The 25,776-nt window shown below is 47.5% G+C and overlaps 1 protein-coding gene across 1 annotated transcript in view; it reads right to left on the reverse strand.

Moving 5' to 3' along the window:
* Positions 1 to 25,776, reverse strand: part of TENM4 (teneurin transmembrane protein 4) — a 404,318-nt gene that overhangs the window by 224,190 nt on the left and 154,352 nt on the right. The window contains exon 5 of the mRNA XM_014790360.2: positions 5,053 to 5,308. Within this exon, the coding sequence (XP_014645846.2) occupies positions 5,053 to 5,308 (256 nt within the window). The remainder of the gene's footprint in view (positions 1 to 5,052; positions 5,309 to 25,776) is intronic.

A 25,776-nucleotide genomic window follows, 5' to 3' on the forward strand; every position in this document is an offset into this window, starting at 1 on the left:
AGGCTGGAGACCACCAGGATGGCCTCCCATCCCTGAGGGTGGGCAGAGCTGTTCCCCAAATTGAGCATGACCACAAAATGGACCCCCAGGCTCCCAAACCAGATCAGACGAGCTAGTGCCGAGGTCTGACAGCCTTCTGCTCTGGCTTCCCCTTCATCCAACAGGAGCCTGACAGGTTATTAATCAGACAGTCCCTGTGAAATCAATTAAGTGTCTGATGCTGCAGAGTGTGAAAGAAGTGGATCAGGGTTAGGGGACCCTGAATGCATGGATCCCACCAGAACGGACCACAGATGCACCCGCGAGGCTTAAAGCAACATCTTATCCCAGCTCTAGGGAGTGCAGGTAGGCCAATCTCCTCCCTGGGGGACTCAGTTACCCTCGGGGAGTATTGGAGGCACAGAGGGTGCAGAGAAAGGAGTGGGTTAACCAAGTCCTCTCTCTGCTTCGTCCTTCTGCTAGCCTTTCTTTTCTTGCCAGCATGCAATCTAACTCCCCTCTGGTCATTCTACCAGCTGTTATGGTATTCGCTCAGCTATTTATTTTAGACTCTCCACACAGACTCAGTTTGACAATTAGGGAAGGGCCTGTGACTGTTTCTCTGGCATCAGGAGGCTCCCCTATTCCGGTGGGGCTTGGCAAAAGCTGTTTAGGACAACGATCTCAAATTGGCCTTGTCTCCCGGACTTCGTGGCCTTTGCTCAGGCTGTGCCTCCCTCTGGCCCTCCCTTCCTCCCCAGCTCTACCGGGGGACTCCTGCTTGCTCTCAACTCTCAGTCGCCCAGCACCAGGCCCACTGGGAAGTCCCCCCTTTTCCCCACTCGACTCTCAGTTAAGTATATTTATTCACTCATTTGTTCCATCATTCATTCATTTCAGCTGTGTATTAATATTTATCAAGCACCCCCCAGATGGCAAGCCCTGTATTGTGTGCCGGGGATCCTGAGGCAATTGAAACACACATTCCCTGTGCTTACCTCCATCAAAGCACTTATCCTACTGCAAGAGTCTGTTCTCTTAAGTGTCTTCCCCGCTAGGCACACAGTAGGCTTTCAGTGAATATTTACTGAACAACAAGTACTACAGGTTAAGCAGTTGAGCACTTATTGTGTGCTAAGATATTTTCAGATATTATTTTATGTAATTGCTACAACAACCCTATGAGGTAGTGCGGTGGATTAAAGTTAGCTGAACATTCTTGGCAGTTCTCCCTTTGAGAAGTGGAGTCTATTGTCCCTCCTCTTGAAGCTGGCTGGCTAACACAATACGGTGGAAGTGACACTATGCCAGTTCCAAGCCAAGCCTTTAGGAAGATCAATGGCTCCTGTCTCAGTGCCATGGATCCCTGAGCCACTGAGTCTGAAGCGTGACTTCCTGCTGGGACGATGGTGTGGAGAGGCGCTGAGACCACATTAGAGGGAGAGGGATCCCACCGAGCCCAGCACTTGTCTCCTCTGAGGTGCAGGGCATGTGAGTGAAGCCATCTTGGATCCTCAGACTAGCCCAGCTAACAGCTAATTACACTGATTGACCCCAGTTGACACCACGTGGAGCAGAAGACTAGCCGGGCTGAGCTCTTCCTGAACTCCTGACTCACACTGTGAAGTGTAATCACTGCTGTTTTTTCAAGCTACTAGATTTTGGGGTAGTTTGTTACGCAGCAACAGATAATCAGAGCAGGAAGTTACTAGTATTTTCTCCCTTTTAAAGATGAAGAAATTTAAGGTCTAGATCCCCAGCTAGTGAGCAGTGGGTGGGGGCTGGAGCATAAAGTGTGTCTGACCCTAAAACCTGTGCTTTGAACAATTCACTCCAGTGAATGGACCATCGCTTATGCCCTCAGAACATCGGGGCCAAACTTACTTCTCCAAAGTAGAGAAGAGGCACAACTTACCATTTCCTCTCAACTCCTCTGGTGAGGAGAGGCTCAAAAAAATTTTTTTTGAATGACTTTCTTCTTTACAGCATTGATGTATATGAAAGCAGGAAGCAGATGTATATGAAAAAATGGGAAATAGCTTTTATTGCATGTTTTTTAATGCCAGGCACTGTGCTGTGTGTTTCTCACAGGATATCCCCTTTATTTCCTCCCAACCTTTTTGAGAGGCATGAATTCTTGTCTCAATTTATAGATGGGGAAATCGAGGTTCAGGGATGTTAAGGAACTTGCCCGGCTAGTAAATGTTAAAGCCAAGGTAGGAATCCAGGTCCATCTGCCTCTAAAGCCCATACTCTTCCTGCCTCACCAAGCTGGTCAAAATTACTTGTCATTCTATCTGCCCAACTGGACATTGATCTCCCTGAAACTGCACCTTGTTAGTTTTGTGCCATCAATCAGTTAAGGTCAGTAGTAAGACTCATAATTCTAACTGTGTTATCCACTGTATTAGGCACCTTTCTTAGTTTCAGGGCATCTTTAGATACACAGAACTTTGGGGTCACAGAGGAAGCCTACCTCAAACATTTGATCTGGGTCTTCAAGAAGAAGTAGGACTTTGCTAGATCAAAATGAGAAGAGGAGGGCCACTTCGGCAGAGTTGTGAAGAGCATGTGTAAAGGCACAGAGGTATGCAAGGGATGAGGATTTGCAGGAAGCCTGATAAATATACATATATGTACACTCATACACATACAGATATCGAATATTAAATATATATATAATTATGTTATATACGTGTATGGATATATATAAAATGGTATATGAGTCTATGCCAACATGTTAACGATGGATAACATTTGGTGGTAGACATGGGCGATTTTCTTTTTTTGTGAGGAAGATTAGCCCCTGAGCTAACATCTGTCGCCAATCCTCCTCTTTTTGCTGAGGAAGGCTGGCCCTGGGCTAACATCTGTGCCCACCTTCCACCACTTTATATGGGACGCCGCCACAGCATGGCTTGACAAGTGGTGCATTGGTGCACGCCGGGGATCCAAACCCCGGGATCTGAACCCCGGGCTGCCGCAGCGGAGCGCACACTTAACCGCTAAGCCACCAGGCCGGCCCCCGTGGGCTATTTTCTTTTCTTGCTTATTTCCATTTTCTAACTGTTTTACAGTGAACATTTGTCGTAATAAAGGAGAAGGAAAAAAGAAAACAAAGTTCCATGTGGTTTGAGCAATGGATGTGGGAGGAGAGAGGGTCAGAAAGGCAGGTGAGCACCGGCCGTTGGGGCAAGAGAAGTAAGCTGGGACCACCTTCACGTCTCAAACAAACCATCAGGAAAATGTCCCTGCTGCTCTTCTTCTATCTTCCTCTCCTTGAAAAACCTGGAGAATCACCTACTTTAATCCTAAGTGAGAAAAATGAACATCCAAGCAGAGGGAGTAGCTACCATGCTCCAGGCAGAGAATCAGGCCCATTGATTGTTTGCTGGCTTCTTTCAGCCATATGCAGTCATTGAATAAGCACATTGGACATAATGCAGATCTGATTAAGCTACTCTGGGTGAGATGACATATGATTACCCAAAGCTATCACTGATGAGAGCAAAGGAGGCATGTAGGGAAAAGTCACACATGATTTTAAAAGATGTCAACAGAGACATATTAATTAAGACACTAGGGGTGGGGCAGGTTGGGCTATATCTCTGAGAAATTTGCTCTTGGGTAAATGATCCTATAGGAGTATAATGGCACAAAAAGATGTTGATCTTCTCTCACTGGACCTCAGAAGCTCAATGTACGAATATCATGGTTATGAGGCAGACAGAGCAGATGGATACACTTTCCATATAAATTAATTTTACTTCCTTAAATGTTGTATGACTTTTGTCCTCTTCACAGATGAAGAACAGGAGTTTGAGAAAATAAAGTCTATGTTTCCCACTACTTTAAGAAATAGGGTAGAAGATTAAGAGGTTCCACTTGTGTCAGCCTGGGATACTTCATCTTCAGTTTAGAGAAAGTGGGGAAAGGCTACACCTTCAAAGTCAATAGTGCTTATCTCAGAGGGGCAGGATTATGGGTAAATCTAATTTTCGTCCTTATATCTTTCTACATTTTCTCTAGTGAATTTGTATGTTTTTTATAATCATAAAAAAAATCATTTCCATTTTGGAAAAATAGTAGCTTAGCAGAGGGAAGGAGGATGGCCACAGAACTGAGACCGACCGAAGTTCTTGAACTGAAGGAAGCATCTTCCAAGGTTGGAAGAGGGAGAGGTGGAGGGGTCCAGGCCGGGAGAGACCCTGACAAGGCAGTTGTGGTGTAGGGAAATGGCACTGCACATGGAATCAGGCAACCTGGGTTCAAACCTCAGCTGTATATTGACGCCTATGTGACCTGAGCTAATCACCAACCATCTCTGATTCTCAGCTTCTGAAACTCCCAAATGGGATCACAATAATAGCCCCTTCAACAAGTTGTGAGGATTACATCATATCACACGTTTGAAAGCCCTTGTAACCAAAAGCTGATGATGTATCAATGTTAGGAATTATTATGGCTTTGGGTATAAACAGGATAGACCAGCAGGAGGTGGAGGCAGGGGGACGGGGACACAGCATTCATTGAGCATCCATCACAGGCCAGGCAGGCCCCATGCCAGGCATAGGGAGACCAAATCATAGGGAAAGGTGGAGGTGTGGGCCCAAATCAAACACTGATTCGGAGCCTGCTCTCTGCTGTATACCTGTGCCGGCCACCTTCACACATCAGCTCTCATCTACTTTTACAAAGGCCCTCTCCTGCCAGCAGCATCCCCACTGTGTAGACAAGGAAAGTGAGGCATAGAGGGGTTTAGCAACTTGACCAAGGTCATCCCTTTGCTAAGTGGCAGGCTAGCCCTGGACCTCGGGCTATTTGACTGGCAAGCCCATGCTCTTTCCGCTCTACATCTGTCCGTCCGTCCGTCCATCCATCCATCCATCCCACCGCCCGTCCCTCTGGCAACCAGAGAACCGCATCTCTAAGCTGTGCACCGGACCCCAGCTTCCAGGGCGAGGATAGGTGGTGGACACACAGAAGGGCACCCCCAGAGCCCTGTGGTCTCGGGCCGCCTGCCCGCCCACCGCCCCTCGCGGCCTCCGCCCGGCCCGCCCGCCGGCCCCGCACCTGGTCTCCAGAGGGATGTTGCTGTTGAGCAGCCAGTTGTCCTGGGCGTGGGCCGGCTCCTGGGCGCCGCCGGCAGGGGGCTCTCCGGAGAGCGAGTGGTCCGTGGGCGCCGGGCTGGGGTTGCTCCTCGGCGTGAAGTTGCCCCGGTTCAGGGAGTTAATGGAGGCCGCGTGGTGCTGGTTGGGGGTGTGGGCGTGCGAGAGCGGCGGCGGCGGCGTCCGGAGCCGCGAGTGGTTCTGCAGGCCGCCAGGGTGATCTAGGGCACAAACACGCGCGGTCAGCGGGCGGCGGGCGGGCACTGCGCGGCTGGAGGCCCCGACGGGGCCACGCGGGAGGGAGCGAGAGGTCAGTGGGCACTGACAAATCACACACATGAAGGCCTTCCATAAATGTTCGGTCAACAGGTACTTATTGCGCACCTAGTATTCTAGGTGCTGGGGACACATCCACGAACAAAACAGACAAAATCCCTGTCCCTATTGAGCGTAAATTCTAGCGAGAGAGAGAAGCAATAAACAAGATTAAAAAAAAAAAAAAGACTAGCCTCCGATGTCACCAACTTCACACTGTTTCTTGGATACTTTTAGGGCTGTGGTTTTCAAAGTGTGGTCCAGGACCAGCAGCTTCGACATCACCTGGGAATTTGTTAGAAATGAAAACTCTCTGGCCCTGCGCCAGCCTTACTGAATCACAAACCCTTGGGTGGGGCCCAGCAGGCTGAGTGCACAAACTTTCCGGGTGATTCTGATGGATGCTCAAATTTGAGAACCACTAATTATATATAATGGTACACAGTAAATGAAACAAACAAGATGATAAGTAAAATACATGGTTTACTGAGATGGTGATAAATCTGAGAACACATAAAGCCAGGAAGGGGCCTATGGTCTGTATATGTGGGGGCAGTGGTGAAATTTTAGACCAGCTGACTGGTGATGGCCTCAGGGAGAAGGTGACTTTTAAGTAAAAGGAATGAGCCATGCTGGTGTCTGGGGGAATTAAAAACCACCATTAACATTTCTTGAGCACTTACTATGTACCAGGCACTCTTCTGAGCCCTCTATGTGTGTTAATTCAGCTAATCCTCACAACCCACCACAGAGCAGGTACTGTTTTTATGCCCCTTTTATACATGAGGGAATTAAGATAAATATTTTATTTACTCCTTCAACTACTTAGAGCAATAGGTATTATTATCACCAAATGTATGGATGAGAAACAGAGCAGGTAAGTAAAGTGCCCAAGGGCACATGGCTAAGTGGATGTTATTTACAAAGAAATAAAGTTTCCAGTGATACCACAAATGAGGGAAGTGCTGGAGGTAACTCAACAACTATCCTCCTAAACTATTCTCACAGAAAGCCTCCGCTCTGGAAGCTGAGGGTGTTATGCGGGTGGAGAAGTCAGGTAACTATTCTATTCTAGTTTCATTAACCCCATGACTGTTGTTATGGATCACATGTTTGTGTCCCCTCAAAATTCATACGTTGAGGCCCTAACCTCCAATGTGATGGTCTTGGGGAGGTAAGTAGGTTTAGATGAGGCCATGAGGGTGGAGTCCTCAAGATGGGATTAGTGCCCTTGTAAGAAGAGACAGGGGAGGCAGCTCGCCCTCTCTCCTCCACGTGAGGAGCAGCAGGAAGCTGGCTGTCTGCAAACCAGGAAGAGGGCCCTCACCAGACACTGAATCTGCTGCCACCTTGATCTTTGACTTCCCAGCCTCCGGAACTACGAGAAATAAAATGTTTGCTGTTTAAGCCACCCAGTCTACGGTAGTTTGTTTTAGCAGCCAAGCTAGGAAATTGGTACCAAAAAGTGTTGTGATGCAGTAACAAATACCTAAAAAAGTGGAAGCAGCTTTGGAGCTGGGTAATGGGTAGAGTCTGGAAGAGTTTTGAGGTCTATGCTAGAAAAAGCTTATATTGCCATGAAGGGATTGGTAAAGGTGATTCTGGTGAGAGCTCAGAAAGAAGTGTAGAGAAAGCTCACGTCTTCTAAGAGAATACATAAATGATTATGTACAGAATGTGGGCAGAAATACAGTCCTTGAGGGCAATTCTGATGAGGAATCAGACAGAAACGAGGAACATGTTATTGGACAACGGAGAAAAGGTGATCCTTGTTATAAAGTGGCAAAGAACTTGGCTGGATTGGGTTTATGTTCTGGTGTTTTGTGGAAGGTAGAACTTGTAAGTGATGAAACTGGGTATTTAGCTGAGGAGACTTGTAAGCCAAGTGTCGAAGGAGTGGCTTGGTTCTCTTGACACTTAGAGTAAAATGCGAGAAGAGAGAAATGAATTGAAGAAGGAATTATTAAACAAAAAGAAACTATAACTTAAAAATCTGAAAAATTCTCAGCCTGCCCAAATTGCAAAAAAATGAAAAAGTATGTATGGAAGAGAACACCAAGGGTGGGGCTGACTGACCATTTGATAAAAAGATTAATATGGGTGTAACCCTGGACCTAATCAGTCATCCCAGAAGGAACACTGCCAGTTTGAACTGAAGGGGATGGAGATGGAATGGAGAACAGCTGTCAGACCTAGATTCTATAGGAGAGGATGATATAAGTATTGAGCTGCAAACTTGTACTATTCTTCAAGAAAATGGAAGACTAGCCCCAAAGGTGATTCAGAGATCATTAAGGCGACTGCCCTGGTTTCAAAAGGCCTAAGACTAAGACATCCATGGATGTGTCACTTAACCTCTTTGAGCCTCAGTTTTCTCATCTGTCAAATGGGGGAAATAGTTTATTAAGGGAACCACAGAGCTATAGCGATATCAAACAAGGCAATCAGTGGGAAGGAAATATTTCTGAGATTCACAGTTTACAAAGTATTCCACTTCAATTGTTCCTCATGAGAATCCTGTATTTCAAAGAGGACACTGAGAGTGAGTGAGTATAGGATCCAGATCAAGGTGGGGGTGATATTCCAAAGGCTGTCCTCTTCCTTGGCTCAGATGACAGCTTTCTGGAAACCAACAAGCACAATAACTGTGAGGCACTATCACTGTTATGGCTATTTTTAGGGGAAGATGCATCACTCTCTGTGTTTTAGGTAACTCAATCTTTATGGCAATGAGTTACAAAGCAAATCTGGTGGGAGCTGGGGAGAGGGTAGGAGTAGAAGAGAAAAAGAAACAGAAACCCATCTGAGTGGATCACTTCCTTATTATAAACCACTACCTTCAGGATAAAGCCCACACAGGGCCCACCAAGCCATTCAGAATTTGATCCACGCCTGTCTTTCCAGTCTCATCGCTCATCAGCTCCCTCCCTGGACCCTGCACTCCAGCCACACCTTTCTCCCAGAAACCAAGAGATCTGCTGAGGCAGCACAGTGGCTGAAACCTCAACTCCAATGAGGACGGTCCCCAGGAAGGCCACAGAATGTGCATGCTACCCTCTGAAGATGTGCTATGCTGTGGTCCTGCACCAGAAGGGAGCCAGCAGGGATGCCCCTTGATGGGAGGGGAGAGAACCTGGGAACCAGGAGAACAGGCAGAAGGTCCCACTCAGAGAGCAGACAGCCTTGGACTGGGGAGACGGCAAGACTATGCAGGGTCATTTGTTTTGTCCAGCTGTCCTCAGGCAGCACTTTAATGGAGACACTTGGAACCTGGGACAGAAGCCAGCAGCAGAAGCAGCCTCCTGGGTTGACTGAGTGTCCCCCCTACCCTTGGCCTTCAGGTTGCTGGCTGTAGTCCAGGACACCAGAGCAGCGAGAGGGACTGAACGACTACTGTCCAATGGTTATCAGGAGGCCAGCAGAGAAGGGTGACCTCGTCCTTGCTCCTGTGCCGCACTAGGAGTCAACCTCCTCATGGCATTTCCCCTAATTGATATTAATAGTTCCTGCCATGTATTTGAGCACTTCCTATGTGCGCTTCATGGCCTTCACTTTTCCAATGCTCACAGCAACCCCTAGAGGGCAGTATTATTATCATTCCCATTTCATAGATGAGGAAGCCGAGGCTTACAAAACCAGGCAGCGGCCCTTATTAATCCAAAGCCTGAATTCTGTCCACCAAACTATGGTGCCTTTGCATAAAACACAGACACCTGCTCGACTGTTTCAGTCTATGGCCAAAGGCAGGGAAAAACCCTCAGGGAACACAGCAAGTGTCTGAGGTCTGGGTCAGGACAGGCTGGCCTGCAAGCCTGCAGACATCTGCTTTGTGACTAAGCGGGGATGGCAGGCTCTGGCTTGGTAACTACTTAGAAGCACTGCCAGGAATCCTGAAATGATGAAATTTTAAGTATAAGACTACTGGTTACAGATCTAAAAACTAACTTCTAGAAGGAAATTCTCCTATGGGGATAAGGAATATCCTGGTCCAAATCCTATTTTTCCTATTTTTTAAAGCTCAGCTCAATTGCCATCCCCTCCAGAAACCCTTCCTGCCCACAGTTCTTTCTGCCTCCATCGAATGCTGACAGCAGGTAACCTGTACCGCTCACCTTTTCCTTGTCCCCAGAGCATGCATACTGATGTCCCCATCTTGCCTCGTCTAGTAGCTGTGAAAATCCCTCTCCCCTCCCTGCGGGTGACCACAGGTCCTAGACCTGAGCAGATGCTCAATATAGGTTTATTGAGTGAATGGCTTGTGTGAGTGGCCTGGGCAGTCTTTCCACGAGTGAAAGGTGAGTGTGGAGGATATTTGTGTGCAAACAATGATAGCAGACCACTTTGGGCTCTCTAGACCATGGGCCTGCGCAGCCCTTTACTTATTTGCCTGAAGCCAGAGTTCCAGATGCTTCAGCTGGGTCCTTTGTTTCCCTTCCCTCATCCCTTCCATTCTGAGACCACCAGGAAAGGGGACCTTGATGTTTCGCACATTCCCAAGGGAAGGCTCTGTGTTTTGGGACTCAGTGATGCAAGCTCACCCACAACTGCCAAAAAGAGACATAACCCTCCCAAGGAGCAAACGTTTCCTCTGGTCTGAATGGAGTCTCCTTTCTGCTCCTATGGCCAGGAGGGATGACAGAGGGGAGAAGATGTAGAGGGGCCTTCTTTCTCCCCCTTCCCTTTCCCCAATATACACTCCCCTCTTTAGAGGGAAACTCAGAACCAATTCACTCATTCAGCACACTGAGTGCCTGTTCTGTGCCAGTCTGGAAACAATACAACGGTGATTGAGACAGAGGTGTCCTAAGAGAGGAACTCTCTTCTGGTTTCCACTCACTGGCTGGGTGGCCTCCAGTAACTCGCTTCATCTCCCTGGCCCTTGGTCTGTGTGCCTGTGAAAGGGTGCACACATTCCTGTGTTACCACTTTCTGGAGGATGAAAAGCAATGGCTCTTGCTCAAGTGCCAAGTACACAGTGGGCTCCTAGTGTGCCCTGAGGGGAAGGGCCCGTGTGTCATTCATCTCCATATCCCCAGTAAATATTTACAGAACGTGGATGAGAGAACAGCAAATCAGGTAGGAGGGCTTTTTGCCTGCACAAGCAATTGCTCCTCTCCTGCTACCTGGGAGTAAGCATTGCTACACTTGCAAAGCTGTGCTGTAAATTCCAATTTACACCCTCTTCTCGCACACAGCCACCAAGTGCATCTCTGAATCAAGCCCAAATACGAGTCATTTTTACTGTTATATTGCACACCTCTGACAGTAAAGGCCACTTGCTTATCTGAGTTTTGCAAGCCTGGTTTTCCCGGAAGCTTTTTTGCTTCCTACAAGTTCTCGGAATATATTTGCAGTTGCTGGTTCCCTCCAACACCTCAGACATTTTTCATTTTATATGCACAAAAAACCACCAAAGCCTTCGGGCTGCATCTCCCTGAACCAAGATCATAGTGAGGTTTCTTCAGAGGGCGGGGCAGAGGAGTAGGTAATAGAAGGAGACTAGGCTTCAATGTCAGTCAGCCCTGGGTTGAAGTTTTGGCTCTGCCACTTATAAGCTGTGTGACCTTGATCAAGTTACTTAACTTCTCTGGAGCTTAAGTTTTCTTATCACTGAATGGAGATAATGCCCACCTTATAGGATTGTTATGAGAAGTAAATGAGATAATGTGTGTAAGGTGCTTAGTGTGTAAGGTGGTTGGAATACAGTAATGCTAAAAAATGGTAACTATTAATTCCATGATAAAGGCAGGTTGAGTGAATAAATTACAGTCGGCCCTCCGTATCTGTGGGTTTCACATCTGTGGATATGGAGGGCTGACTGTATTTGTTGTACCCGGCATTTCACATAAGAGACTTGAGCATCCGCGGATTTTGGTATCTGCAGGGGTTCCTGGAACGAATTCCCCGCAGATACCGAGGGACGACTGTATAACGTGCTAAACCGTCACCATGATGATGACTCTACAGCATTTACAACAGGGTTCCAAAGCAAAAAACCTTGAGAGAGAAAGAGCAGGAAAATGTCTAAGAGAAATGTGGTCCTCATTTATTACAGCTGAGTCTGGACTACCCACTGGCTTCTAGGAGCACTGGTCTCAGGAGGGTGCCTCTAGCTCAATGTGCAGATCCCAAGTGATGAGAATGGCTGTGGCCTGACACTTAGAACAAAGTGGACACATGGGGTCTCCATGTCTTCAAAGATGAGGGCCCCTTTCTGCATTAGATAAGCATCTCAGAGCACACCGGGGTGCCTCTCTGTCCTGGGTCCAAAGTGCGCCCTGAGGAGAGGGTTCCTGAGGGTGTTCCATCAATCAGCGATATTAACCGCCCTCCTTTGTGTGCAAGGACTGGTTTTAAGGTGAGGATGAGCCCCAGCCTTGACAAATCGCTGCTGTTTGAGGACAGATGTTGAAGGAGGTACAGGAGCAGAGCTCAGGAGTCTCGCAGATCCAGGCTCAGCCACGGCTCTGTCTCCGACAAGCTACATGATTTGGGGCAAGTCACTTAACTTCTCTGAGCCTCTAATTCCTCATCTATAAAATGAGTATATAACAGTAACAGTAATAAGATGAAGAGGAGGAGGAAGGGCTACCACAGATTGATATATGGAAATCCAGAGAGGAAACAAATATGATCCCCGACTTTGAGCTGCTCACAGTCTAGTAAAATAACAGACATACAACAGATACTACGTAAAAGAGTAATTATAATAGTTAACATTTATTGAGAACTTGCTATGTGACTGGCTCTAAGTGTTTTACTTACGTAATCCTTATAACACCCCTTTAAAGGAGGTACTATTATTACTCCCCATTTTGTAGACGAGGAAACTAAGGCACAGAAGGGCTAGGCAGTTTGCTCAAGATTACAGAACCATTAAGTGATGGAGCCAGAATTTGAACTCAGGCAGTCTGGCTCCAGAGTCCACACTGTTAACCACTCTGCTTGACATACATTAAGTGAGCTGACACAGGAAAAGTGCTTATTCAATGCCTGTCACACAGTGAGTGCTCTACCAGCACTGGCTACTGTAATCCTCCAGGCCCACTGGAGCTCCATGGAGCACAGAGGCGGCTGCCAGACTGCTGGGTCGGGTGGGGAAGGTTTCATGAGATGTGACACGTGACCTGTGGCTAAAGGGCATTCTAGGCAGAGGATGATGCATGCCTGAGGCTTCAGAGCCTGAGAGAGAAAGCAAGGCCCCGGGCCCTTGATAAGCAGTGGGATGGCTATAAGGGGTGGTGGCAGGAGGCAAGGTGGAGACACTGGGGGCAGGCCTGGGGGATGCTTGCCTGGAGGGGCCAAGCGACAGAACTTGGCCTTTATCAGGAGGGTGAGAGGGCGCCCCTGATGGGCTTTGAGCAAGGGAGTGCCATGATCACACTACTGTTTGAGGAAGATTGCTGGTGGCCATGTGGGGGATGAACCAGGCAGAGGCATGGCTCAGACTGGCTGCGGATGCCTGACTGCTAGAAAGATTCCAGTGGAATAAGTCGTTATTCTTTTACAAGAGCACATGCATGAGAAAAAGGCATAAACTTCCAGAGCTTTGGCTCAGGCAAAGAACCTGAATGTGTCAGCAGTCCTGCGATCTAAGGCCAGCACCGTCTCGAAGAAAGGGTGCCAGGCTGGGTGCCCACATCCAACCCTGCAAGGCGCCCGGAGGTCTCCTTGCTGCGGAGTTAACTACGACCCTGGCGTGCACTGCAGTCATTAATCGGGCCCAACAGATTGTCAGATACAAAAGATGATGGTATTTAATTATCATAAAACACAAAAACTCCAGCTGCTGGAGAAGGCCAAGAGAAAGAGTTATTTGGCTTCTATTAAAATGCCATCGACTACCACTGACTCGGGATGGTGGTGTAGCAGTGCTGAGAGCTTAGCTAATGAACCTTGGTCTACACGACCCATTTAGAGAGGCCGGAAAGCTCTTTGTCACCACAGTCGGCAGCCGGAATCTGATGGCCCTTCCAGTCTCTGCCTCCTTCGAGCTGTATAATCTCAGACAATTAATTTAACCTCTCTGAATTTTAGTTTCTTCACTTGTCAAAAATACATAAAAGCCTCTTGCAAACTGTAAAGTCCCATGCAAGAGTCAGCGATAACGATCACCATTATTATTATTGTCTCAACCCAGAATGAATAAATATAGTGAAGTCCAAAATGGCACCATGGGTGGGTCTGAGCGTGAGGCTAGGGGCTTGAATCCCCGCCCATTCATTCCCTCCCTGAACAAATGCTTTCTGCTCACTTTCTCTGCTCTGCTGATCATTCTGTGTCAAGGCCAGTGTGTGGGGATTCTAAATGGTAGTAGGCCTGAAACCCCAGATGGTCCAGTCAGTGGTAGGACGGGTAAACAGCTAACATAAGATTTTATTCTTGTTTGCCTCCTCCACCCCATCCCCAGTTTCAGATCACTCTCTTCCCTTGTCTGTCATAAGAGGCTGACTGCTAGGGAATGTCTCACCTGGGCTCCCTTGCCCCCAGCTTCCAGATAGGTTTGGCTAATTGTTAGCACAGCAGGATATTGAGAGGTGGGAGGAGAGAGAGGCTGCGGTAACCCTGCTGCCCCCATCCTCTGCAGCCCTGCTTCAGGGCAGTGTCTAAGGCAGCAGCCACATCCCTGAAAGCTACAACAGTTGATAGATAGTGTGGTCTGGGAAGCTTCTAGGAAGAGCCAAAACTTGTACTAGGTACTGAAGTGGACACAGGATGGAGGTGTATAAAGGGGAGGGAGGGGGCATTCTAGGCAGCGGGTTTGGCATGAGCAAAGGCCCACAGGCTGAGAGATACAGGCCCCTTGAGGCAGCAGGATGGTGTGGAGACCTGGGCACCTGGAGCAGAGATCTGGCGAGGGGGAGCAGAGGGAGACAAGGCTGGAGCCCACCTTCCAGAGCCTGGAGGGCAGGCCTTGGAGCATGGAGCCAGAGGGGCAGCTTTCAGGGTGTTCAGAGGGTTCACCCCAACTTCTAGCCTTTTAAAGCCAAATGCTAGAGTAATCACAAGAATGAACCAGAATCCCTAAGCTTCATTAAAATGCACATGGGATTCCTTATCCAGCAATGAAAGCTGTCCTAGGGTGGGAGTTGGGGCAAGGGCACCCTGTTGCCTTTGACTAAACAGTTGAGGGAAGAGCAGAGTGTCAGTATCTGCTGGGGAGAGGTGTAGTCAACATAGTTCTCTGTTTCCGGATCATGGTAATTTACAGACAGGCTAAGCCAAGAGTATCAAAACCTATCTGTTCTAAGCGTGTCTTTGAGCAACTTGGCCAGGCCACCATCTGAACCTGGAAGAACTATCTCCCAACATACATTTGCCCAACCTTCATTTTTGTGCTTGTGCCTATCAGCCACTAATTGCTGTGTGACCTTGGGCAAGGCACGTAACCTCTCTGAGCTCCAGCTTCCCCAACGGACAAACAGGAGGAGGAGCTGGTGGGAGCCCCCTCCAATTCTAAAATCAAGATTGTATCGTTCTTGGCAGACGAACCTGGGATATTTGTTAATGAACATCTGCTTGCAAAAGACATGCAAGCAAGTTGTGTATTGGATTGTGCGGGGCACCAAAGAAGGCAGAAAGATGGAATGGAAGAGAAACATGGTGCTTCTTTCCCCCCTCCCTCCCCTCCTGCTTCCCTGCTGTCAGTCCTTTCACAAAGGTCACCCTCTACAAGCCTTGTGTTTGATACTGAGACACAGAAATGGATTAGAGCAAGTCCCTGCCTGTAAAATCGGAACAGACTGCTTGGAAAAGGCCAGCTACAGCCACAGGGAGGATCTTTTCTGGGTACATGGCTTTTCCCCAACTTAAAGCTGTGTCCACCTCAGGGCAGGACTTGTCGTGGGAAAGCTTTCTGCTTGTCAAGTAAGTTTTTCCTCCTTCCACTGTCACATTCTTACCCTTTTAAAAAAATGGTCTGACCCATAAACTGTTAGCTCAAGTCCCCAGTCAACAAGAAACCATAGCTGGCAGGTAAGATAGGAGTGTGTGTGTGAGTGTAGGGGGTAGAATTCAGTTCAACAGGAGTCGGCAGTGTGTTGGAGCAGATAAAAAGCTCATGGAAATATAGTAGGTTGCATTCATAGAGGTAAAGCACTAAGAAGGAGGGAGGTGATGGACACGCTGTGCTGATTAGCTGCAGTGGGCCCAGAGGAGGGACACCTGGATTGCGGGTCATCCCAGTATCATAGAGGCTGATCCTCTCTGGAGGTGTGTGGAGCTAGTTAATGCTTTCCTTGGCTTCCTTGGATGGAGAAGGGTTTAGAAACCGTGTCCTGTGGGGGTAGGCAAAGGACGGATGCCGTTAGCTTGGAAAGGAGACAGGTTGGTGGAAAGGGCTTAAAGAAAGAGTGGTTTTTAGGAGTCCAGCTGAAACATAGTAAATGCCTTATGATTAACTCTCCAAGTCTCCTCGCTTACGCCACCCAATTCATAGCTAGGAAATTAAACACTCAATTACGTGGTGTAGTAGAGTCCCAGATTGAAGAACTGTTCCCAGCTTTGCCATTAACTCACTCTGTGACTTTGGGAAAGTCTTTTCCCCTCTCTGGCCCTCAATTTGTCTGTCTGAAAAATTAGGTTCCTTCATTTTATGGATGATCTCCTGCAGTTCCTTCCAGACTTGGACAGTCTGATTCCTTGTGGCTTCCCTTGTTCCTCTCAGGGAATTGCCTGGAAAGAAGATGATAGGCAGAACACTACTGCTACCTTCAAACAGCTAAAGGGTGGAAGAAGGGGTAAATCTACTCCATGGGCCTTTAGGAGGAAGAATCAGGACAAAGGCCAGGAAGTGAGTCGGAGCAACCAGCAGTTCAACTAAGGAAACCCTTCTTCCTGCCAAGCTCTACCATGGGCTGCCTCCCAAAACAGTGAGCTCCCTGTCAACGAAGCAGAGGCTTAAATAGCTGGCCTCAGCCTCCTCCCTGAACTTCAAGCCTCTGCCACTCTAATGAAATATATGCAGAGTTAAACTTAATGCCCCGTGCTTCCCAGCCCTCAATTCTGCTCCTTCTCATGTGCTCCTGATCTCAGCAACACCAGTTGCTGCCAGAATCACCCACCCAGTCAATCACACCAGACCTCTGGGAATCATCATTGCCTTCCCTCTTTTTTAGGTTCAGTAACTTAATGATGGTTACCAAGTCCTCCAGCTTTTACCTTCCAAATCTCTGTGGGATCCTCACCACTCCCACTGTCACTACCTTAGCTCAGGCCCTCATCAGTGGACCTGGGCAATTGCCAGCATTGGTGTCCCAGCCCACAGGCTTACTCTGCCTCCAATTCATTTGCCATCATAAGCTGGAGTGAGCTTCTTAACAGAAAACAATCATGTCACTCCCCTGCTATAAAGCCTTCAGCGGCTCCCCACTGCCCACAGGACAAGACCCCTCAATGTCTGGCCTGAGCCCATCACTCCAGGGCAGCATCCACAGCTCTCCACTCCCATCTTTAAAAAAGGAGCCAAGACTAACAGGCTAATTATAAACCACTCATGAAACTGCCCATTGCTCGTCTCACATCCATGGCTTTGCACATGATGGTTTTCATCTGCATGGACGGCTTTCTTCACTCCTTTACCTGGTTAACTCAGATTAGAAGTTACCTTTTCCAGAAAGCCTTCTCTAAACATCCCCCTCCCACATACCTAGTTTGGGTTAGAAGCCCCTCTTCTGGGCTCCTCTAGGCCCATGGCCCACTCTGAGTTATCATCATTTGTTTGCATATCCATCTCTTCTACCAGACCGTACGCTCCAAGGACAGAAGTCTTATCTTCATACATCACAGGCTATGAGGCTAGAAGCAGCTCACTCCACTCTCTGGGGTACATCGCAGGCTCTTTCCCCCAGGTGGGCTCTTCCCCCAGGTGACCTCTTTCTCCAGGTGGGCTCTTTCTCCCAGGTGGGCTCTTTCTCCCAGGTGGGCTCTCTCCCCAGGTGGGATCTCTCCCCCAGATGGGCTCTTCCCCCAGGTGAGCTCTTTCCCCAGGTGAGCTCTTTCCCCAGGTGGGCTCTTTCTCCCAGGTGAGCTCTTTCCCCAGGTGGGCTCTTTCTCCCAGGTGAGCTCTTTCCCCAGGTGGGCTCTTTCCCCCAGGTGAGCTCTTTCCCTAGGTGGGCTCTTTCTCCCAGGTGGGCTCTTTCTCCCAGGTGAGCTCTTTCCCCAGGTGGGCTCTTCCCCGAGGTGGGCTCTTTCCCCAGGTGGGCTCTTTCTCCCAGGTGGGCTCTTTCCCCAGGCAGACTCTCTCCCCCAGGTGGGCTCTTTCCCCCAGGTGGGCTCTCTCCCCCAGGTGGGCTGTCTCCCCCAGGTGGGCTCTTTCACCAGGCAGGCTCTTTCACCAGGCGGGCTCTCTCCCCCAGGTGGGCTCTCTCCCCAGGTGGGCTCTTTCTCCAGGTGGGCTCTTTCCCCCAGGTGAGCTCTTTCCCCAGGTGGGCTCTTTCCCCAGGTGGGCTCTTTCTCCAGGTGAGCTCTTTCTCCCAGGTGAGCTCTTTCCCCAGGTGGGCTCTTTCCCCAGGTGGGCTCTTTCACCAGGTGCTGGCACTGATTCTCAAGGGGCAAGGTGTAATTTGGGCACTCAGGGAACCCTGATCTTTCTCTTTGAACTTGACCAGATGTTCTCCAAACTGCACAGGTTAGACAGCTGATCACTGAGGTGGGATAAACTCTTTATATTTTTATCAACAGTTGAAGACGCCATGAAACAGAAATCAAGACATGAGTCTCAAGGTTCCCACAGGCAACAGCCTACTTTGTTGAAACAAAGGTCAAGGCAGTTTATCAGACTGTTTTCCTAACTACCCCCCACCCCGACCATTGCATGGGCCCCGCAGGAGGCTAAATACCAGCACATGGAGACGTGAATTCTCATCCATCATGTTCACCTCTCTCCCTCCATTTTATATCCATCAGTCATTTTGAAGAAACTGCTTTCTCTTGGAAGAGACACTGACATCCCAAGATGAAAGGGACAGGTTGCTAGGACCCACAGAGTGTTACTGCATGGTGGTGAAGTACCATGGCACAGGCTCAAGCTGCCTTGGGTTCAAATCCCACCTCCCCCACTTACACACTGGCTGCATTACAAATCTTTTCTAGACCCCAGTTTCATGCCATGATCCTCATTCAAAGAGCACAGTGGCCAGGAGGGCCACTGCTGAGTCAGACAGAATTGAGTTTGAAACCAGCCTCCACCACTTACTAGCTCTGTAGCTTCAGGGGAGTTTGTAACCTCTGAAAGCCTTGATTTCTTCGACTGTAAAATGGGGATAATAGCGCCATCTACTTCTTGGTGTTGTTTCAGGAATTTAGTGAGACAGTCCTTACCACAGTGATGGGCAAATAGAAAGAACACAATTGAGGTTAACTATTATTTCACTCTCCCAGCTCCTTAGAATCCCATCTAATTACACTCCCACAGGCTGTAGGGACTCCAAGGGCAGAGATCTTATCTGTCTTCCACCTAGTGCTTGGTCTTCCCTGTACCTTCGGCTGTCCTCCCTGTAAAGGCTATTAAGCTGTCTGTAAATGTTTGTTGAATGAATACAAGATAAGCCCTTGTCCGTGCAGGGTCTTTAGGTCTGGGCACCAGGAGGTTGTCAGGGGGGAAGAGAATTAATGTTTATTGACACATGACTCTGAGCAGGGCTCTTATAAAGGTTTGCTCATTTCATCTTCAGAGCCGCACTGTGGGGTAGGTTTTCATTTCCCCATTTTACAGAAAAGGAAACTGAGCCTCATAAACCTACTCATGTCTTTGTTCATGAAATTTTTCAAATTTTCTTCAATAACGGGGTATCTCAGGCCCTTGCATTTGAGGCAACTTGATTAAATGTAAACATGTATTGATGTTTTTAAATTGATTTAAAAACAAAAGCAAAACAAGAAACCTGCTCATGGCCCCACTGCTAGGAAATGACAAAGGCCAAGATTCCAACACAGATCTCTTTGCTCTTTCTACTCTTGATGCCTCCCAGAGGCAAAAGAAGAAGAAAATAAATTCTGAAGTACTTAGCCAAGCAGGTGTATTCAGCCATTTATTAAATGCAAAAACCGCTCATGTATATTTATGACAGACCAACAACCACATCAACACTTATCTGGATGAAGTGTTTTGGGGACCACAAAAAGTTTCAATGTTCAATAACACACCATAACGACAACAGGAAGAGGGAGGTACTATCCTCCTTTTATACCTGAGGAAGCTGAGGCTCTGCAAGGCTAAGTGGCCTGCCCAGGTGACAGACACTCCAAGCCCAGTGCCCTCCCAGCCTCTGCAGGAGGCCTCGCATGCAATCGCCTTCTACCTGGACCGAAGAGCACCCATTCAGCCTAGCAGTCACAAGGCAGCATGGAGGCCCTGCTCAAGGGATATTTACCCTCTTCCTCAGGCCATAAAGGTCCCACTTAGGGGAACAGGCAGAAAGCATCCAACTAATTATACAGATCAGAGAGATGCTTTTCATCATTTATGACATGACGACGTGGGTTTTCCTTTCGATACAAGCTCAGGAGATCTTAGGCAGGTATTCCATCCATCAATGTCCATAAACCAAGTCATACTAGAAACAGATAAAAGGACTTTGTCCTCCTGAAGTCCTCTGCAAAGTGTCCAGCTCAATCCCCAGGCCACAGAAATATAATAATAGTACTAATAATGGCCTCAAAGTATTGAGGGCTTACTGGGCTGCTAGGTACTCTGCTAAGCATCTTTAATGCACTTTTTTCCATTTCATCTCCCCAAGAGTCCTCTGAGGTGGGTGTAAGAGGAACACAGCGCAGTGTGTTAGGAGTGTGGGCTTCAGAGCTAGACAGCCTGGGTTTGAATCCTGGCTCTACCACTTCCCAGCGGTGTGGTCTTGCCCAAGTTACTTAGTTTCTTGTGCCCCACTTTCCCATATAAAGATAACACTCATGGGGCGGTTGGGAGGATTCACGTAAAGTGCTAAGAACATGCACGGCACGTAGCCAGTACTCACCAAATGCTAGCGACTGTTATCTCTGTTTTACAGATGAGGAAACTGAGGCTCAAAGACAGAATTTGCTCGTGCTCTATAGCTGCTAAGTGCCAAGACTGGAATTCAAGTCTAGCTTCAACTCCCATGTTCTTAACAGCTATGGCATAGTTTCCACCCTGCACCCTTCCATTCACCTGGCACATAGTAGGTGCTCCATAGCTGGTATTATTATTATTATTATTATGATCATTTGTACTTAAGTGCTCCACTCCTCGTCAGTGCCCTCCCAAGATGACAGACTCCCAGCTCCTGCCCCTTCTTTTGCCTGGTGTCATGTGCCGCTTATGGAGCACGTCCCTGCAGCAAGGGCACAGACAGCACTAACTTTATTTCGATGCAAAAATTGTACAGTGGGTGCCACCTGGGCTCATTCCCCAAGTTAATTCCTTTCTCTCAGCAGTGGAATATTTTATTTTTCCAATTTCAGAATCTACTTATGTTAAAAAAGAGAGAGTGAGAAATCCAATCAGCCCAGCTCAGGTTTGCGAAACAAATAACGCAGCCGGCATAGAACTTAATCAAACAGTTATATTCATAACCACAGCGATCACTGCTCTGCCTAATTTATACAGCCCAGAGCCTCCTAAGAAAATGTCTCTTGACAATATAGGATGCAATGTAGAGGCTCCCTGACACAGCTTAAGGGGTGCAGATCTCCAGGCCTGGCATCTTGATGAATCCGAAGCAAATCTGGATTTGGAGGCATGTCCCCCAGGAATTCCACCCATTCCGAATGTCATACTACATTTTCTTTTTCTTCTTTTTTTTTTTAAATAAGGAAATGGAAGAAGTAAACTTGTCTGGCTGCTTCCTGTGTTTTCTGGGAGAAATAAAGAAGGAAGGCCAAGTTGCCTTCACGTCCCGGAGAGGACAAGTGCTTCAGAGTCTGGCTGACATGGGTTTGAATCCTGGCTCTCCCATTCACTAGCCGTGTGACCTGGACAAGTTACTTAACCTCTCTGAGAGCATCTATAAAATAGAGATAATTATACCCACTCACACACTGAAAATTAAATGACAGAACAGTGAGTTTCCTACTAGACTGTGAGCTGAGCTTTGTATTCCCAATGCTTAGCACAAGCACTACTTTATTGTAAATCTAATATAAATGTTATGCCTGCGATCCTAATGTCCACTGTTTACTGAGTGATTACTGTGTGCCTGCGACTGTGCTACATTCTTTACATGATCTTATTTTATCCTGAAAACAGCCCTGTAAAGCATGTATTATGATTTAATATAATCTTAGAGATTATATTAATCTCCACCTCTGAGATTACTGAGGCTCTGGAAAGTTAGGAGACTTGTCCAGAATAATACAACTAGTAAGAGGGGGAGCCATCGGGAATCCCAAAATCACAGGGGCAGAACCAGGATTCAAACCCAGGCCTGCTGACTCTAGTTCTCTGTCCTGCCCCTCCTTCCACAATGCCCATCAAACTCCACACACAGCAGAGAGCAGATTTTCGAGGATAGTTATTTCCATTTTCTTTCTCCTTTTGACTTCTCATGTTTTGGGATTCCTTGGGGCAACTCAGAAATCAGGGTAATACTTCAGGATGTTTAGAGGGGCTGAACCATCATTTCCAGCCAACATCTGCTAACATTTGCAATGGGCTTGCTCTGGGTTAGTTACTGGGCAGAGGCACTTCTATCCTTGCTGTGGCTTCCCAGATTTCTGGACTAGGTAGATGAGATCAAAGTGAGAAATCAAACTCTCCCGAATGACTTGGGGGGAAGGAAGGTGCCCATCCAGGTACCCAGGTACCCAGGTGAGTCTGATTCCGCCTGCTTGTGCCCTGTCCATTATCCTCACGTGGCACAGGCAGGCCTGGGTTGTAATTCCAACCCTGCCATGATCTCGCTGGCACATGGTCCAGTCACCCCACTTCTCTGGATCTCACTTCCTTCCTGTGTGAATGGAGAGTGTTAGACCTCATTCATTTGCTCAGCAAATATTCCTGTCAGTTGTTTCCAAACTCTTCACTCCTAGAATCCTATTAATAATTCTCTCTCAATTACTCTATGTTTTAAAATATTTTGTTTCTCACACAAGCTATATTCATTAATTAATCATTAATTGTTTTCCCATCTTTTAATCAAACACATGTAAAGCTGATGATCAGAATTTCTGATAGGACCAAGAGAATTTGGTGAATGGATCCCTAGCACCTGGCCCATTGCCGACATGAAGGAGGCCTCGTGTTTACTAAATGAATGAGTGAATGACTGACTGGATGGATGAATGTTTGATACCAAGCAGAAGAGCACTAAATTGTGGGAAAATATGGAATCAGAAAGACCTGGATCTAAATTCCAGCCCTACCATTTACCAGCTGTTTGATCTTGGATATGTCACTTAACTCTCTAAGGCTCAACTTTCTCATCTATGAAAGGAAGACAATTAGACATATCTTGTAGGACGGTTGTAAAGCTGAATAATAATAATAATAACAATAATGATAAGAAAAATAATAGAAGCTAACACCTATATAAGTGCATACTATGTGCCAGGTACTAGTCTAAAGGCTTTCCACATATTAGCCCACCTTCATAATAACCCTCTGAGGTAGTTACTATTATTATGCTGTTTTACAGATGGGGAAACTGAGGTATGAAAAAGATATTATGAAAAAGATATTATGTAACTTGCCCAAAGACAGACTTGCCTGATGGAGACAGGATCCAAACCTAGGCAGTCTGGCTCCAGAATTTGTGTTCTTTACCCTTCCACTCTACTGCCTGGGCAGGTCATGCAAAGTGCCCAGTGTGTTGCATGGTAACTCCCATGCCTACTAAGCAGAAGCCCTAAAGGCTGGCCAGTGCAGCCTTACTGTAAAAAGAGAACATATTTTTCGGCTGGGTTTTTTACAGTAATGGCAGTTACTCATAGCAGCCCTATATGTACATGATCTATCATGGCCCGGGAACCACAGTTGGGATTGGTATGAGGTGCTGTCAGAGACTGGCTCTGCTGACTGCACCACAAAGACCTTAGTGGATGGGAGGAAAAATGAAGCAAGTGCTGTCCATTTAGCCTCCATTTCTGGAAGACATGCAAGATTCCTCCTGCTCAAGACTGTTTCCTTCCACCATGTCTTTGCCTCCTCTTTAGTGTTTCTAAGTGGCTTTTGCTTGCCTGACATTTCTTGTGATAATAGAAATTCTTTGTTTTGGGGACCCCTACTCTTAGCCTGTGAATTGAATGGAACTGGCTTCAGGGCGGCCAATGAGAGCACCCTCATTCCTCTAGCCAGTATATATGACTCAGCCAGGGACATGTGACCCTGGTCAGGCCAGTCATAGTTCGGTCTCAGGATTTTTCTGGCACTGTGGGGAAAGAGGAAATCTTTTCTCTGGGTTTACAAAGCTGGTAGCATACGAGCCTGGAGGGGTCCTTTTGTCATCAGATGAAAATGCCTACAGGAGAGTGAGGCCAAAACATACAGAAAGGAAGTCAACAGACAGAGAAAGAGATTCATGAAGACATTACTTGAATGCCTGGATCTAGTTGCATGATGGGAAAATGACCCCCTAGACTTTTTAGTTATATCACTCATTACATTTTATCTTCTTAAAAAAAATCAGTTGGAGTTGGGTTTTCATCCTTTATAGCTAGGAGTCCTGTCTAACCCATTCCCACTGCTTCCTCAGCCTAGAGTCCTGTTCTTAGCTCTCTCCTCAATGCAGGAGGTTGAAACTCCATTCAGAGATTGCAACACCACATCAGAGCCCTTCCGCACTCTTCAGATAGACCTGGCCATGCCCTCCTCTGACCCCATGAACCTGAAATCACAAGGTACCTGCACTTGCACACCCAGTACACTAGTGTGTGTGCACGCACATGTCCCCCACTGACTGTGAGCCCCTTGAGGTAACTCCTTCACCTCCATGTCCCTTGCACCCAGTCCAATGACTGCCACATGGTAGGTGCATATGCTCTGACATCACCAATGTTTAAGCAAATGATCACAACATCCTCTCTAATTAAAAAAGAATGTTCCACTACTACAAATATGACCATTTCTACCTCATAAGAAAACGTCCTGTAATGATCTCTGGATATGAAATAATGAGAGAACGTCCACTTCCAGGTGGCAGACTGTGACCCGTATGGAAATGGGCACAGCTGCAGCGCTGAGCCTGGAGGCAGGGAGGGGCCGACCACTGGGTCACAGTACTGCAGTTCTCCGCCTTGTTCAAGTTCTCGTCCTCCTGCTGCATTACTCAGGGACACTGTTACTAATCACACTTACTCACATTGATTTCTTTTTTCTCCCTGAGGACAAACTACCTCATCCTTCCCTAATCTAATGACTGAAATTAGGCGAGCGCAGCCATCTGATACATGTTAGGCATCACCCCAGAAAGGAAGTCATCAAACAAGATATTACAAAAAAACCTTTTAATGTCTCCATTCTCTTAATTGCCCATGCAAATCAGATGGAATAATTCCAAATGGAGAAAAACACGCTTGAGGCTGTGGCTGTTACTCATGACCCTTCCTGTGCCGGGTCAACCAGAGAGGGCATCTTTGCGCCGGCTGGTCTTCCCTCATCAGCATATGCTGGGCCTCCTGTGTGCCAGGCGCTGTGATAGGTACTTTAAATATATGCTCTCTGACCCGTGGTACAGCACTGTGAGGTTCTATCGCTATCACCCTCATTTCACAAACGAGGAAACTGAGGCTCAGAGAAGTGACGGGATTAGCCTGAGGTTACCCAGTAAGCAGTGGATTCAAACCTAGGACTAGCTTGACTCGGCAAGCACAGGCTCTTGCTACTTGTCTCCACTGCCCCTCCCCCCACCACTGACATTGTATGTTAAAGGGATTCAGCAAAGCTGAGAACTGCCAGTCCTGTGAATATGGGCATTTTTACAACGTGTTGGGTCTCATCTATAGCCTGGCATTACTTAGGCCTGTAGAGGAATGGGGGAGATGCCTGGGTCTGTCCTATCTGGATATCCACAGATACTGTGACCCAGCAGATATCTCAGCTCCTAGAGCTGAGGTCTGGGCAGGGAATGACATGTCAGAGTGACCATGTCCAATGACAAGTGGACGGTGCCCAAAGGAACTTCAGATACAGATCTCTGTTCCTCCCTCCCTGGATCTCAAATGTGGCATTTAGGAATATTTCTAAATGTCAAAAGCCTCCATGAAGATAATCTGACCACCGCCTGCACACACACTTGAGGTCTGAGCTATAATTACAGACACTCCCTCTCTGACTCTCCATGTTTGCCTTGTCTGAGCCCATCTGGGCAGCAGAGCAGGGCTGTAACCAACACAGTCAGGCATTGCAGGCAGGCTTCTGGGGGAATCCTGCTCTCCCAGCAGACTGATGGGGAAGGCCTGGAAA

Source organism: Ceratotherium simum, chromosome 7, assembly GCF_057802395.1.
Source record: "Ceratotherium simum simum isolate JZ-2026a chromosome 7, ASM5780239v1, whole genome shotgun sequence".
Taxonomy (NCBI): domain Eukaryota; kingdom Metazoa; phylum Chordata; class Mammalia; order Perissodactyla; family Rhinocerotidae; genus Ceratotherium; species Ceratotherium simum.